Source organism: Neofelis nebulosa, chromosome 7, assembly GCF_028018385.1.
Source record: "Neofelis nebulosa isolate mNeoNeb1 chromosome 7, mNeoNeb1.pri, whole genome shotgun sequence".
NCBI lineage: Eukaryota > Metazoa > Chordata > Mammalia > Carnivora > Felidae > Neofelis > Neofelis nebulosa.
Genome location: NC_080788.1, coordinates 21,187,738 through 21,205,359, shown reverse-complemented (window position 1 = coordinate 21,205,359; position 17,622 = coordinate 21,187,738). Strand labels below are relative to the sequence as shown.

General features: G+C 39.2%; 2 protein-coding genes and 1 long non-coding RNA gene across 6 annotated transcripts in view; 1 reads left to right on the top strand and 2 right to left on the bottom strand.

Annotated features, from left to right (window-relative positions):
* The window catches only part of ENTREP2 (endosomal transmembrane epsin interactor 2), a 463,593-nt gene that overhangs the window by 147,635 nt on the left and 298,336 nt on the right, over window positions 1-17,622 (bottom strand). The gene's annotated exons all lie outside the window — the stretch shown is intronic.
* On the bottom strand, window positions 6,715-9,415 carry NSMCE3 (NSE3 homolog, SMC5-SMC6 complex component). Its single transcript, XM_058736808.1, has one exon. It carries the CDS (start codon window positions 9,300-9,302, stop codon window positions 8,442-8,444), a length of 861 nt encoding a protein of 286 aa, XP_058592791.1. The 5' UTR covers window positions 9,303-9,415; the 3' UTR covers window positions 6,715-8,441.
* Window positions 9,458-14,599, top strand: LOC131516158 (uncharacterized). The gene is made up of 3 exons (XR_009263920.1): window positions 9,458-9,785; window positions 12,858-12,941; window positions 14,303-14,599. It is a non-coding gene; the product is annotated as an uncharacterized LOC131516158 (long non-coding RNA).

The window sequence follows — 17,622 nt, the reverse complement described above, 5'->3', positions numbered from 1 at the left end:
CTTTACATCTTCAAAGATCAGTACTGCTGCAGTGGCTCTCCTAGACCCAATTCCAAGCATTAGTACAGAACCAAATTAGTTTTTAAAAAAAAATTTTTTTTAACATTTATTTATTTTTGAGACAGAGAGAGACAGAGTATGAATGGGGGAGGGTCAGAGAGAGGGAGACACAGAATCTGAAACAGGCTCAGGGCTCTGAGCTGTCAGTCAGCACAGGGGCCCGATGCGGGGCTCGAACTCACGGACGGCGAGATTGTGACCTGAGCCTAAGTCGGCGCTCAACCGACTGAGCCACCCAGGCGCCCCCCAAATTAGTTTTTAAACATGGATATTAAGATATAATTCTAGTCCATATAAAACTCTTCTACTTAGATTTTCAAAACTTTCAGTCCAATCTCAAGCAAGCAATGAACACACATTTTCGTGACCACAGAGCTATGGATACTTTGTGGCAGAATAATTTAAAATTCCACGAACTTTGGCCCTAGAATAGGAAAACGATTTTGAATATCTGAGACCAAGACAGAAAAATTAAGTTGTTAACAGGGATCTGAGTATTCAGGCAGATTATTGATCTAACAATGAAAATTTTTTTGAAACTATAAGAGCTAATTAGTCCTTTAAAGCATAACTTATGAAACAAAATGCATCACGTATTAGTAAACGAGATAGGTAAGTGGGTCTGAGTATGTAATGGGCTAAATGCAAATGCAGGACAGCACATGGGGAAAAATCCAACAAATGATGGCTACAGTTGTCATAAACTCAGTAATTTCTCTTAAGAATTACAGCCCAGTAATTAGGAATCAGTGCTACCTCCACAAAGCCCATAACATGGCTGATTACTTTAACTATAACATCTCCTATATAAGGGCAAGAAACAATGACACATTTGTTACTTTAAAAAGAAATGGCTAGGGGCGCCTGGGTGGCGCAGTCGGTTAAGCGTCCGACTTCAGCCAGGTCACGATCTCGCGGTCCGTGAGTTTGAGCCCCGCGTCAGGCTCTGGGCTGATGGCTCGGAGCCTGGAGCCTGTTTCCGATTCTGTGTCTCCCTCTCTCTCTGACCCTCCCCCGTTCATGCTCTGTCTCTCTCTGTCCCAAAAATAAATAAAAAATGTTGAAAAAAAAAAAAAAAAAAAAAAGAAATGGCTAAAATGAGAATCTAATTTGCCAAATAAGGAAAATGCATTTTTAAGTTTTATAGGGTACTTGTGTAAGCTTGCTATTTCCCAGTGAGAAAACAAGAAAAGCTCACAAATGTACAAAATGAAGTAACTACCATGAAAAATGATTTGCCAATGAAGTCACTGTGCTGTTCTGTTACCCTAAAAGACCATCTTTTTCCTTTAAATTTCACTTCCAATTCATCTTTAGATATCAGCTGTGTATCGCTTCTCGGCCTTTTGGCTAAGATCAAGTGTAGATATCAGCTGTGTCATTACAGTAACTCTATAGAAGTTTCTATGTCATTTCTTCATATGGTATAACACTTAAACTTTTTCAAATCTGCTTCCTCCCATATAAATCAGAACAAAGAAAACAAATGTGTATGGAAGCCCACTGTATTCCCCCTGACTACCCTTAGGACTTGTCAGTTTATAACCAGAGAACATGATTTTGACATTCAGGAACTCTGGAGTATCCCGAGGCTGATAAACTACAATGGAGCCACAAGATGGCCAATTCAATACATGTTCTGTTCACTAAATGGAAAGGAAATAATTAAAAATCCTATTTTTCTCATCACATATTCATAATAATAGGATCCTTAGAACACTTGACAATTCTCTATATAGTTATGGAATAAATGAAAATGTTTTATTTACATGCTAAAAGTAAAGCCATGTGCTGACATAAACCAAGAATTTATGTTCTTTCAAAAACACTAAAATTGGGGCACCTGAGTGGCTCAGTTGGTTAAGCATCTGACCCTTGGTTTCGGCTCAGGTCATGATCTCACGGTTTGTGAGTTCAAGCCCCCATGTCGGGCTCTGCACTCACAGTGTGGAGCCTGCTTGGGATTCTCTACCTCTCTCTCTGCCTCTCCCACACTCATGCTCATGCACCCATTCTCTCTCTCTCTCTCTCTCTCTCAAAAATAAATCAACATAAAAAACCCTTACTAGAATTCATATGAAATCTCAATGGACCCCAGATAACCAAAACTCCTGGCAAAACTGGCTTTGGGCAGGGGGGTGGGGTGCGGGGAGAAAAGAAGAGTGAAAGCAAAAATAATTCTGAGAATGCAAAAGTGGATATTAAGAGAAGATGTAATAAAATTATTTTTAAATGAAAGGAAAATACTAAGAACAACTCTATATTAATACATCAGAAAACTGATGAAAACACTTTCTAGAAAATACAAGTGACCAGAAGTAATTTGAAGAGAAAACTTGAACATCCTATTAATGAAATAAAAGCAGTAGTTAAAAATCTACCCAGCAAAAACACCAGGCCCAGAGAATTTTACAGGTGGATTTCTTCAAAACCTTAAAAAACATGAAATCCTTATATAATATGGCAGAAGAAAAGCAGCCCAACTCATTTATGAGAACAGAATAATATTTCCTATTTCCTGGGCAATTCAGTGCTAAAGCCATGAAGCATAACAGAGCAAGATACATATATGGGAGGAGAAAGGCAAAAGCCCCAGGAGGGAGCCAGAGCTCAAACATTGTGAGGAGGGTGCATGCCCAGAAGGGTAGTTCCTGCAGGATGTCAGCTCAGCACTGGGGGGCAAAGGGCATCCCCATGTGGGAGGGTATGGCAGCCACAACAGGAGACTTGTTATTTATAGGGGGATTGATCAAATAAGCATTATGAGAATAACAGGATCTAAGTTGCTCATCGTTGGAGAAGATAAATACAAAGACAGAAAGGGGAAAAGCTAGAATAAACACTGTGGTGTTAGAGTGGAAATGATATTATTAATGTGATCCCAGTTTTCAGTAGATAGTGGACAGATCCAGAAAGTTAGGAAGTCTCAGAATGATGGGGGTGGGCTGAAGACATAAGCCAGCTGAAAAAGGTTATTACTGGCCAAATCAGGGATGATTTGTGTATCAAATAATGACAGTACAAGATTATCACCCATGAGTCTACACAGATACAGATAAACATAGACAACGAATAAACTGAAAATTTGGTGAGGAATACAATTTTACAAAGTCTCAAAGTATCTCCACACAACTTACTGATTTATTATAGAGAGAAACAAAACAATTTCACAGTAGAGAGGAATGATGAAAAAACAACAAACAAAACAGAAACAAAAACCCCAAAAAACAAAATCTCTTCAACCAAAGTGATCAAGATTATAATAGGACAAATTGATATTTTGTGCCACTGATAGGATCCAAAAAGAAAAACACTGTCATCACTTCTGTGGTATTCCTGCCAAAGATGCAGAACTCGAATCTGATCACAAAGCAATAGCAGACAAACCCTAACTGCAGATGTTCCACAAAATAACGGCCTGGAGTCTTCAAGTGTCAAGATCATGGAAGTCAAGGAAGGATTAAGGAACTGTTTGCAAATTGAAAGAGACTAAAGAAACATGATAACTAATGCATTCAAATAGTTGGGGGGGGGGGGTGGAATTCCTTGCACTGTACTTGCAACTTTTCTGTAAGTATGGGCATTAAAAAATTAAAATAAGTGTAATCTCAAAGCCAATAACGACAATAAAATATGGGAAAATTACAGGCTAATTCCCCTTACGACCAAAGACATAAAATTTAGAAATTTTTAGCAAATAAAAAGCTATCTTTTATATGTATCACTCACAAGAAGATTTGCCGGATGGTCAGATATCAGAAAAACCTATCAGTGTTGTTACACTAAACTGTATCAAAAAGTATACTGAACTTAGTAAAAATAAAAATTTAATCACATTAGCAGATTAATAAAGAGCATGATACAAATTTAAAAAGCTATGCATAAGTTTTTTAAACATCTTTAGGCAAGCTAGAAAGGGGGAATATAAAAACACAATTAAAGATATTTGTTGGGGAAAAAATTAAAAGCAAACCTAGTTAATGTACGACTTTAAATATGATTCCCTTTAAAATCAGGAACAAGGAATCAGGAACATTCTTGAAGTCTACATTGCCACTTCTTTTCAAAAACATATTGCAGTTCCATGGGGCATCTGGGTGGCTCAATCGGTTAAACATCCAACTTCCTTCCACTCAGGTTGATCTCACTGTCCTGAAGTTCAAGCCCTGCTTCGGGCTTTGCGCTTACAGCTCAGAGCCTGGAGCCTGCTTCAGATTCTGTGTCTCCCTCTCTCTGCCCCTCCCCCCACTTGCACTGTCTCTCTAAAATAAAATAAAAACATTAAAAATTTTTTAAAAAACATATTGCAGTTCCAGCCAGTGCAAAAAAGACTAAAATAAAAGGTATAAGTGGAAAAGGAGAAAAAAACCCTTCTTATGATGCTATAGAATTATAATAGCATGGCATTGGCAAAGAGATAGCAAATAAATCAATTTGGTCCTAGACATAAATTTATTTATATGAGTTATGGCTTTATAATAAGAGAGCATGTTATAAATCAGTGTGGAAAGGATAAACTATGAGAAATTGATGCTAGGCAATCTGTATAGGAAAAAATATGAAAACTATATCCATACCTCAAATCATGATACAAAAAAAGATTAAAAACATAAATGTAAGGTGACTGGGTGACTCTGTTGAGCCTCTGACTCCTGATTTCAGCCCAGGTCAGGATCTCACAGTTCATGAAATCAAGCCCCACAAAGGGCTCTGCACTACACCACAGAGCCTGCTTACGATTCTCTCTCCTCTCTGCCCCTTCCTGACTCAGTGCGTGCACTCTATCTCTCGCTCAAACTAAATAAACTTTTTAAAAAAATGTGTATGTAAGTCAAAAATTTTAACACTTATTAATTTTAACTTATTAATTTTAACACTTATCAGGATTAGGGAGACTTTTTTTTAAAGCACTACACTGATGATTTCGACACATTAAAATGAAATCATCTGTATGACAAAAGAAAAAATGAAACGTGACATGCTATTTGCACGATATGACAATGGAGTAATATACACAGAACATATAAAGAAATCTTACAAATCATTAAAAAACAGGTCTAACAGGTAAAAAAACAAAATAATATGGCAAAAAAACCCCAAACAAAAGATACTTAACGTCACTAGTAAATAAGAGGTGCAAGTTAATACTACAATAAACTATCACTACATACCCACTGTACGGCTGGAAGGGACAAATTTTCATATGAAGTAGGAGGGTGGGTCAGTGAAAAAGAACTATAAAATGTTAGTGGATTGTAACTTAATACAAGTTCAAGAGCAATTTGGCAATGCCCCATGATTGCTCAATTTATTTCTGGCTAGAGAAACTCACATGTATAAGGAAGCACTATATACTGCAAACAAATAGCAAAAAATTGGAAAGAACTGGTCTAACCATTAGGAAATGAATAAACAAACTTGTAACTTTTTTTCCACATGAAAGAACAACTAAAATGAATAAATCAGATCTTTGTATCTAAATGTCAAAAACAGGGTAAGTTGTAACACCAAGTTGCAAAAGGGTACAGTATGATACCCCATATAGAAGTCATCAAAGCTTACAAAATACTACTATATATTGTTCATGTATATACACATACATGGTAAAAGTGTTAAATCATACAATGGAATGATACCCACAAACTTTAGACACCTCCGGGAAGGGTAGAACCTCTAAGGACTTGATCTGGTCTGTAATGTTTTATATTTTACAATGGGGGTGTCTGGCTGACTCAGTTGGAAGCATTCAACTCTTGATCCCATGATCGAGAGTTTGAGCCCATGTTGGCTGTAGAGATTGCTTAAAATAAATAAATAAATAAAAACTTTATTTTTTTTTTCAACGTTTTTTATTTATTTTTGGGACAGAGAGAGACAGAGCATGAACGGGGGAGGGGCAGAGAGAGAGGGAGACACAGAATCGGAAACAGGCTCCAGGCTCCGAGCCATCAGCCCAGAGCCTGACTCGGGGCTCGAACTCACAGACCGCGAGATCGTGACCTGGCTGAAGTCGGACGCTTAACCGACTGCGCCACCCAGGCGCCCCAATAAATAAAAACTTTAAAAAAAAAACCTGAAACAAAACGGTAACTCATTAAAGGTAAATGGCTAACATCTCTATAGAAAAGTGTTGGGAGAAGATATCTGCCTCAGACATAACTGACAGTGGGTGCTGGGTAATGATAATTTTCACATACAGAGGAAAATGCCAGTGTTAAAACACTCCAGAGAGGAAAGCAGTCAGTGAGGTGAGGGACCAGTAAGCAGGATGCTTAGTCGCAAGGTAATTTATACACTGAAATAAAATGCAAACCAAGGAGAAATGCCTTCAAGCACCGGTTATATTCTAACTGATGAAATAAATGCAAATTACAATTCAACAGAATGAAAACAAAAAACAAAAAAACAATCAGCCTATCACATTCTGTCATACCACTACAAACCCACCATAGACGCTTCTAGATGGCAGTTAGTCCAGTGTTGATCAAATCCACATTTTTTTGAACTGAAGTACTTATCTCATTTTGGGGTTAATTTGTAGTCCCTTCCCCCCAAACAATTAAATTTACTCACTCACTGAATAATTATTTGTTGAATCTCTGAATATAAACAACATTTTGCCAGAAGCTATGGAGGAATGAGAGGAGACTGAGCTCTTTTCTTCAGATTCATTTAATACATATAACAAACTATAATATAGTTACTGTTTTTCTGATCTTACAGATAAATTGAGATTCAGAAAACTTAAAATCGACCCCAAGTCACCATGCTGACATAGTATGAGCCAGAATTCAAATTCCATTTGTCAGTCAACCTCAAAACCCATATCCTTTCCACTAAAAAATTAGCTCTCAAGCCCAGGGGAGATCTTAGGTCTAACTGTCCTGTTTTACTTTATGTGGGCTATACTCACAATATACCATGAGTTATGTTTTCCCATGAAACCACACAATAGAATCAGGCTAGAAGAATATTGTCGTAACTTTTGAACCAGAACTCCTATTCTATGATTTAGAAGATAATGAAAGAAAACCTGAAAAAAAAATTTAACTGCTCCAAACCAAGAAGATTAAAATATTAGATGCCTGGGTGGCTCAGTCAGGTTAAGCCTCTGACTCTTGGTTTCGGGTCAGGTCATGATCTCAAGGTTCATGAGTTCGAGCCCTGCCCTGGTCAGGCTCTGAGCTGACAGTGCAGAGACTAATTGGGATTCTCTCTCTCTCTCTCTCTCTCTCTGCCTCACCCCTGCTCTCTCTCAAAATAAATAAATAAACAACAAAAAACAAATTTAAAAAATTAAGGAACAAAGTTAACAACTAAAATCCTCCACACTGGGCATTGTGCCAAGAACTTGACATACACTTCCAGTATCAAATTACCACATTATCACACATAACATGGGCATCGTGAGCTCATTTTACAGGTGAGGAAACATCTGTATATAAGTAACATGCTCATATAGCTAGTTATGTGAAACCAGTATCTAAACCCAGGTAGTCAGATTGCCAAGTATGGTTAATCACTAACAGTTTTATCAACTTTTTTATATCCAGTAGGAAATGTATTTTAGATTGTGATGCAATATGCACATACACACACAAAAGTAAAGCAACTTCTACAAAACGCTTTTACCTTAATAATCTGTAGCAAGAAAAAAACCTGTTTTTAAGATGCTGGTTTTGAGTCAAGAAATTAATCTCATGAATCACGATTGAAAAATGCACAGTGCTTAACTGCTTCAAAGATACTGTATTTATTACAACTATAGCAGGAAAAAAAAACCTAAATGGAACTAAATGGTTGGCCAGAGGTGAGAATTATGAATATAAAAAATTATTATTCGGAGAAAATACAATATGCACATTGCTTAGATGATGCATAATGCTTATATACATAGAAAATATATAAATATATAATAGCTGTCTTAAGGGAAAAAAAAGTATAAGCAATTACATTTTTATTTTTAATTTATAAAGTCTTTTATTTTAACTTACAAACTGGGTAGTTAAGACACCAGATAGTAGTCACTTTGCTTTTACTTTCTTGGCGCCAAAGCAATTGACCAATGTGTTCTTTCTTAAACACCTGTTCTAGATCATGGTGCAAAGTTTTCCAACTACTTGCATAAAGCTAGCAAAATTTTTATGCCAAAATACACAGACAATAACACAAGTTAAAACAAAAAATCCTCTCCTAATATTTTTGTAAGTGAAAAGCTGGAACCAAATAACTTACAATATTAAAAGAGAACAGAAGTTTGCAAACACATCCTAAAGCCACACACATTTGAGTGTTACAGAAATATGCTCCCTCCCACCCCCCTACCCCATCACCCAGTGCCTTTGACACCTCCTCTGGAGCTCAAATCTCTCTCTCTGACTTCAAGAGGAGGGAGTGGGGCCACCTGTCTCAGGTCTGGCCCTGGCCTCCTCATCTGCCAAAGCCTCACAGTACTGTGCTGGCCAGTCCTTGGGATCTTGATTATGGACTTTGGCCACAAACTTAAGAACTTTCATCTTGCTGGTTTCCAGGTTGGTTCGGGGACCCCACTGGAATTCATAGTCTACAGGATCAGTGTGGGGTATCCGCCGGTACTCCAGGTAACGCTGTCGCACAAATTCTTCGGTAATAAGTTTCTTTGGGTCCCCAAAAACTAAATGCTTCTTTGTGGGGTACACCCCCAAGCGACGCAGGAAGTCCCAGACCTCCGTTTCCTTGATGGTATTGCCCTTCATAAAGATGAGACCTAAAACAATCATCAGGAGGCCGGTGGTGGGCGTGCCCTGATCGCCTCTCACCTCAGCATCCTCCTCCACCGGTTCCAGAGTGTTGATCAGGATGTACGTATTGCTTTTGGGTTCCAGTTCCACCAGTTTGTACCCGAAGACATACTCGAGGCGCTCGGCAGCCAGTTTAAGGAGGTCAGGGAAGATGTCCTTATAGTCCCCGATGACGTGCTTCAGTATGTCAGTGCGCTTGATCGGGATCTTCTTCTGGTCCTTAATCAGCAAGAACTGCACCAGCTCGGCCACCTTCAGCTCCAGCTGCTGCTGGGACCTGGGCCCCACCTCGGGGGAGGCCTCGGCCCGGCGGCTGCCCTGCGACGACGTGCCCCGGGCCTCCTGGGAGCCTCCCGCCCCGCGGGAGGTGCTCGGGGCCTCCTCCGCGGCGCCGCGGCCCCAGTCCCTCTCCCTCTCGGCCTGGGTGTTAGGGCGGCCCCGGTTCCTCGGTTTCTGCAACATGTCCCCAGCGGCGGGAGCCGTAACGGGCGGCGGCAGAGGCGGCGGCGAGACAGCAGCACGCAGCGGGAATTGTGGGTCGGCGTACGGCACGTCTGGGCGACCTTGGGCGGGGCCGGGGGGGGGGGGGCGCGTTGCATCACGGAGACTGCGCTTGCGTCGGCGGAGACTGCGTGTTGCGTCACAAGGGCTGCGCGTTGCGTCAGGGGCGTTTGCCTTGCCGCCGTGCGTCGGCCGAAGGAAGGTGGTCTCTGCTTCATCTCGAGTCACGGCAGTGGCTTTTGTTGTAATTAAAAGTGGTGTCCTTACCAAGCCCCCAAATAGAGGACAGGAACCAAAACTCCTAAGCAAGTGTGCGGCTCGTTTTAGGACCACACAGACTCAGGCAAATACTGCAGAAGTATTACGAGTTTTAAAATCGCGAGTATTTTCAGATGGAGGGAACTCAAAGAACGAATGTAGGAGAAAAGTAAGGGGAGGAGGAAGGTAAGAGTGTGAAAGTGAAGTAAAAGCATTTCTCTCTACATACAGCGACGTTGAAAAAATAAAAGACCCAGATGACTCTTAATTTGCTTTGTCTTTGCCACCCCCACCCCTCGGTGCAGGTTCAAACCGGCCTAAACATTTACCACCAGTTACTTTTCTCTAATGCCCTGAAGAGTTTATTAAAAACGAATGTTTGGTAAAGACAGGCTTGCCTTGTAAACAGGACTCTTAACCATGTTTTCGCTATTTCAGTATTTGTAATTATGCATCAAACTCCCCCTGGTAGACAACCAGGACAAACCACCACATAAAGCACGTTACAATCAAGTGTTCTTGCTTATTTCTCCTGGAAAGCACTTGCTCACGTAAATTGCGTTGGGCCCACAACCACAATTTTCGCAGAAATGAATAAGAACGCTACAAACAGAAACATGCTCTCTCAAGAGATTCTCAGTTAATTTTGGGCATCACTGATCAAGAACTGCAATAATGCGAATCTCTTAAATTTCTTAATTTTTAATATATTAGCCTTAGGGCTCAAAGAAAAGAGAACCCAGGGGTATCATGTGCAACCCTCATAGCCAACATGAGTCATTTCATTAGCTCAAACCATCTGCAGTCTGCTGCCATTACTTCTACATATCTTAGCAAATGTGTTCCTTTTCTATTTACTGACTTGCAGAGAAGAAACTGAATTTCCTGCTTTATCTTATTGAAAGCAGCGCCCAGAAAGTGGGAAAACTCTTGAAAGAACCAAATCAAAGTGAGTTCCTCTTTAATGCAAATATATTCAAAGGAAAGCAATTCAAAACACATTATTTGAATAATAGCATCAAAACACAACCTTATTAAAATTTCATTAAGTGTTAGTAACATAAAAGTTTTGTTTGTAATTCAATATGAAAATGCAATCTGATAATGGCATTGGAACTGCAATACTAAATGTAAAATGATACTCCATGTTGTGATGCAAGTATGCTAAAATCTAGTGAGCTATGAGTAATAACTGTTCCACGCAAGATCTAACAATATATCCTCAAGCATCCATCTTAATGACAGAAGCCTACTAAGAAAAACAAATATATCATCAAGGCACTCATTTTTTTTTTTTTTACAATGAGAAAATTCATCTTCATTTTCCTTACAAATTTGGGCTTCATGTTAAACCTCCTGCAATAAAAAATTCTGCAAAAGTCCCGTCCAATAGAATCAGCTGTAACGTGAATTAAAAAAAAAAAAAAAGATGAAAGAGAGAAAGAAGGGAGGAAGAATCAGCAACCAACAGATAACAGAGAAGTGCAAAATGAGATGAAAGCCACTGTCAACAATTAGGCTGCATTTTCATTGTAAATCTGCAGTGTCCTTCAGCAGCATCTTTACTCAGCAGATTGTCATACTCAAAGTCAGAAAAGATTTCAGTTAAAACACCTCCCTACACTGTGTCCAGGAGAATGCACATGAGAAAAGACAGACATACAATAATACTAGAATGAAGTTTAGGCGTCACATGGAGAAGTCACCCAGACCCACACTCCATTTTAGATTGACATGGGAAGCCATGGATGTTTGAGGAAAAACTTGTGATGATAATGACACAAACACTAATAATAATACATACAAACAACAGCTAATGATTATTGCAAAGGGTCAGACTATTCTAAGTGGTGTACATATATTACTTCAGTCACTACAACAACCCTGTGAGGCCTGTGTGTTTATTATGTTTCTCTTCTCACAAAGGAAGAAACAGGCACAGAGAAAATATTAACTGTCCTATAGCAAGTAAGTGGCGGTTCTGAATTAAGACAGTGCACCTTCAGAGACTCCTCTTAACCATATGTTAAAGCAGACAGAACATAAACATGGTGTCCTTAAAAAAGCAAAGTTATGGAGCCTTATGGGCCTAGATTAGGAACCTGTGTGATAACAAGGCAGCTACTGACACTCCTTTCTGTTTCCAAATCAATGAAATGAGATTACTGTAGTCTCCCCTGATCCACGCGGAACATATTCCAAGACCCTCAAAGGATACCTAAAACTGCAGACAGTACTGAATCTTATATATACCATGTTTTCTCCTATACATACATATATATACCTATAACAAAGTTGATAAATTAGTCACAGTAGGAGACTGAAAATAATAATAAAATAGCACAATTACAACAATATACTGTAATTAAAGTTATGTAAATGTAGTCTCCCTCAAAATGTCACCCTTCTGATATGGGATGATAAAATGCCTATGTGATAAGATGAAGTGAGGGGGATAACGCAGGCATCGTGATGTAGCATTAGGCTATTGACCTTCTGAGATTATGTCAGAAAGAGGATCATCTGCCTGCAGACCACAGTTGACCAAGAGTAATTGAAACAGTGGGAAGTGAAACCACAGATAAGGGGGGGACTACTATAATAATCCAGGCATTAGGGAACTGATGAGAGGTTTGCCAAGTACCTCGCATAAGGTGGGACAGGGTAGTTGATAATAGATTGCTTCTTTCCAGAGGGTGTATGTTAAGGAAAGTGTCTGAGGACTTTACAAAGCTGTATATAGAAAGATGTTTACTGCAGTGAAACACAAGTACATACAAAAATCAGGAAAAAGTATGGAAAAAACATATTAAGGTGCTATTAAAATTATTTTAAAAATGAAATTAATGTTGATTGTGTTGCTTGGGAGATAAATGAGAAATACATTCTCAATGATTTTGACTTCATGGTGACACCATGCCGTAGCAGTTATACACATTCAAATTTTCAGCAAATTCAGTGTGACTTGAATATGACATTTATGACTTTTTGTTCAGCCAGTGAAGTAATAAAGACAAGTGGTTTAAAAAGAAGAACATTTTCAAATGGTTTATGGTAATGATCTTAATATTTTTATTACTAGACAAAAAAGTAAAAATTATTTGAGGCAAAAATTAAGCTAGCTGAGATTTCAAATGCATTGAACAAAGAAATGCCTACTATCACTTGCTCTTTAGATGTCTGAGTAATTAATTGCTTTATTTCATCTCCTTGGTAGCAAATGACTACCAGCAATCTCTAATCATCTTTATTTACTAGGTTCTCCTCTTCACTCCCTGGTATTTCTTGCAGAAACAGACAAAGATTTAAAATTTTCTGCCAGCAACCTAGTGCAAAAAGCAGGTAAGGGCTTTTGGGGGAGAAAAGCAATGATAAAAGCATGCAGCCATCATATATGAGCAGCTTCACTGCCTTTTCCAGTGAAAGAAAGTGGGACCGTATGCAGTATGTGAGCAAAGGAGTTGGAGCGGGGGAGGCAGATACTATTTTGGTGAGTAGACAGGAGGAAAACGATTCCAGATATTTTAATGGTTGTAATAAAATCCCTTGTGTCCATTCATAACAACGATCCATACGGGTTAAATCACACAGCAGGACTACATGATAACACTTTATCTCTCTTGAAAGGATACTTTTAAGTGGCAAGAGAGCTGTCCTTGACTGGTGGAAGAGGCGGGGGTGGGGGGTGGTGGTGGAGAGGTGCAGTTTGATGAGATAGCTCTTTCCAAGCATTGCAGCCATTTGGCCCAGAAGCACCTTCTCAGACTCTTTTCAAGAAATATAAACCTTCCAGTTACCTGGAGCCTTTTACTTATGAAAATCATTAAGGTCTGTTAAGTTATAAAATTGCAAATACACAAGGTCTCTCAGTGGTGGCCAAAAATTTTTTTTGTTTGCTTGTTTTTGCCACTTGTTCTGCATCTTTTCCCTTTAGGAACTGCTTCCCATCTCTAGGAGACCTTAGTAAGGCTCTACCTTTCTTTCCTGAGTGCACATGATTCAGGGCAGCCACAGAGACTGGTTCGGAAGTCTATTCAGCATCCTTTCAGAGGCTCACATAGGTTCTCTTTCCCTGAGCTAACAAGCTAAACAGTGATGGAAGCCTAGCCTCCTTTGCCTTTGCTTGGGCATAACCTGCTTCATGGTGAAGCCAGCTCAAAGGAGATCTAAGAGATGGAGAAATCCTAATGCTGCCAACTCCTGGATCCTGAGTTCAAGGTCAAACTAGGGATAACTACTTACTGAAGCAAGTCAGATGTCCTTTCGCTTTATCTGCTTCCAGTTGGTTCTCCTCACTTGGAACTGAAAAAATTCTGACCAAGCAATATCCAAACCCAATGAAGCAGGAGAAAAGAGGGTATTAAGGAATGAGACTTTGTTTCAAAAGGAGGGGGCTAGACAAAGTTAATATTACCTGTAAGGTTACTGAATGTAATCAGATGTTATCTGAATATAATTTGATATTTTTATTGTTTCTTGGCATATTCTGTGGTTGAGGAATGCACTTATGATTTTAATTGCTGGCAATAAGGCCAAAGTAAAAACCAGGAAAGACTGTTTTTCCATATAGAATGTACATGTGAGCTAATCTGGTGATTTACCTCTGCAGAAAGAAGTTTCAGATGACTTAGAACATATTTGAAAACATTTGCTATTCTAGAGTAGCTGTGTTCTCCTATTTAACCCAAAGCATTTCCCTACAGGCCACACCGTTCAAGATGACAGAAGCCTCATTCTTTTCTTCTAGATTTCACTTTAGCCTGTAACAGAGGTAACTCACAGGGCAAGGGAACCAAGAAGGAGAATGGACAAAACTAATACCCAGAGAGGGATAAGACAGATAAGTTTTGAGAAAACTGAGCAAATTGAAATGGGTTAAGAATAAAAGAAGGGAATTGGAACGAAACACAGAAATAATGAAGGCAGACAAGAAAGATCCCACCTATGCATAACTAGTGGTCTTGAAGGAGACAACAATTATAAACAGAAAACCAGAAATAATATTCTGAGGTACTTTAGAGGTAGCTGTAGGAATCCTGGAGAAATGATAATTTTGCACAGGTCCTCTGTTTCTCATTCCCTCTTCTTCCTGGTTCCCTCCTTTGAGTTAACTTAACAACTGAAGCAGGCATGCTTTCAAGGCTGGAGAGTACACAAAGACCATGGGTTCTTCAAAGTCTGCAGAGAAGAGAGTTAGTACAGGGCTTCTTCCTCCCTGAGATGAAAATGAGAACTTAGGCTCCTGATAAGGAGAAGGCTTGCCCCTTTCCAAGGCCTGGGAAGACCCAGGATCATGTACTTGTGGATATTCAGCCGTCAGAAACCCATGTCTCCCTTCTGAGAGCCTGCAGCTGTCTTCTTTCTGAGGCTAGTTCTCCAAAAACCTGCCCCAGGCTGCTGACTAATTGCCCACAGCAGAAGCCTTGCAGGCAGGTCAAATGCTATGAGGCCTTGAGCAGTTTTGCTCCCTTTTAAGCCTGGGCTCCTAGAGACTGCTTCATGGTGCCTCAGGAGACACGTAAACAGTGTGTTCTTTGATTCACAATGGCTTATAAAAGCAAAGTCAGCTGTGCCAGAAACTTCTGGGCCTCTCACCACTTGTTCCAGTCTAATACCTTACCAGCAACTCCCAAAAGAATGATCTGCAGAGGAAAGAAATAAGTGCAAACCTGGCACAGGTGAAATAAGAAAACTCATCAACGATGATCCAAGAATTTGAAGAAGTAATAAAATTGACAGCTACACTGACCAAGAAAGAACACCCATATTGATTAAAAAAAAAAATGAGGAGGGGCGCCTGGGTGGCGCAGTCGGTTAAGCGTCCGACTTCAGCCAGGTCACGATCTCGCGGTCCGTGAGTTCGAGCCCCGCGTCAGGCTCTGGGCTGATGGCTCGGAGCCTGGAGCCTGTTTCCGATTCTGTGTCTCCCTCTCTCTCTGCCCCTCCCCCGTTCATGCTCTGTCTCTCTCTGTCCCAAAAATAAATAAAAAACGCTGAAAAAAAAAATTTAAAAAAAAAAAAAAAAAAAAAAAAAAAAAAAAAAAAAAAAAAAAAAAAAAAATGAGGAATGTGGGCACCTGGGTGTCTCAGTAGGTTAAGCATCTGACTCTTTATTTTGGTTCAGGTCATGAACTCACAGTTTGTGAGATTGAGCCCCATGTCAGGCTCTGTGCTGAAAGTGCGGAGCCTGCTTGGGATTCTCTGTCTCTGTCTCTCTCTCTCTCTCTCTCTCTCTCTGCCCCACTTGCATGCTCTCTCTCTCAAAATAAATAAAATTCAAAAAAATCAGGAATGAAGGGGGGTATATCACTACCAACCTTAAAAAGGAAAAAAAAAAGTTCATAAGGAGATGCTATGAGTAATAAACAACTGTATACCAACAAATGAGGTAAATTTGGTGAAATGGAAAAGTTCCTAGAAACACACATTTCAAGAAGAAATAGAAAATATAAAGAAACAAAGATTGACTTAGTTTAAAAACTTCCCATAAAGAAAACCCAGGTCCAGATGGTTTCATCGGTGAATTCAACCAAAATTCTTTACAAAAGAATTAAGACTGTTTACAAACTTTTCCAGAAAATGAAGAACCGATTCCCAGCTCATTCTGAGTCCAGTACTGTCTTGATACCAAAACCAGCCAAAGACATTATTAGAAAACTACAAACCAACATTTCTTACAAATACAGATGCAAAAATCCTTATCAAAATAGTAGCAAACCAAATGTGTATACATATATAATATATACATAAATATATATATAAAAGATTGAAGACACTACCTATCAAAATCGCAGCTGCATTTTTTTAAATAGAAATTGACATGCTGATCCTAAAATTCATAAGGATATTCCAGGGACCCAGAATAGCCAAAACACTCTTTAAAAATTACAAAGTTGAAGGACTCCCACTTCCTCATACTTCCACAATAATGTCAGAACAACACTATTCTAATCAAAGCTGTGAGGTACTGGCACAAACATAAGACATATTGTTATGGGCTGAATTGTGTCTCCCTCCTCCTCAAATTCATAAGTTTAAGTCCCGATTCCTTCTACCTCAGAATGTGACTGATTTTGGAAATAAGGTCTTTAAATGGATTAAGTTAAAATGAGGCCATTAGGGTGGGTTGCTAATCTAATAAGACTAATGCCCTCATAAGGACATCATCCTTCTTCATCCCTGGAGGAAACACCAGGGATATGTGCACACAGAAAGAAGGCCATTTGAGGGCACAGTGGAAAGGCAGCTGTCTGCAAGTCAAGAAGAGAGGCTCAGGGGAAACTACACTATTGCTAATACTTTGGTCTTGGATTTCTAGCCTCCAGATTGTGAGGAAATTTCTGTTGTTTAAGCCACCCAGTCTGTGTATTTTGTTATGGCAACTCTAGTAAACTGATACACATACAGAGCAGTAGAGTAGAAGTGAGAGTGCAAAAGCAAATCCATGCATCTATGGTTAACAGATTTTCAAAAAAGGGACCAAGATAATTCAGCAGAATAACAACAAATGGTGTTGGGATAATGGATATCCTCATTCAAATGAATGAACTGGACCCTGACCTTACACCACATACAAAATTAACTCAAAGTGGATCATAGACCCAAATGTAAGAATTAAAATTCAAAAACTCTTAGAATGAAACATTGGAGCAAATTTTCATGACCTTCCATTTGTCAATGATTTCTTAGATAAGACACTAAAATCCCAGGTGATAAACAAGAAGGTTGAGAAGTTGGATTTCATAAAAATTAAAAATTTGTGTGTGTTCAAGGAGACTCAGGAAAGTGAAAAGTCAATCTATGCAGTCTGGGGGAAATTATTTGCAAATAATCATGTATCTGATAAGGGACATATTTACAGAACATATAAACAACTCTTGCAACTCAATAAGAAGACACAAATCCAATTGTAAAACTGGGCAAGGGATTTAAGTAGACATGTCTCCAAGGTTGTAAGAATGGCTAATCACATGAAAAGATGTTCACCACAATTGGTCATTAGGGAAATGCAAAATCAAAACCA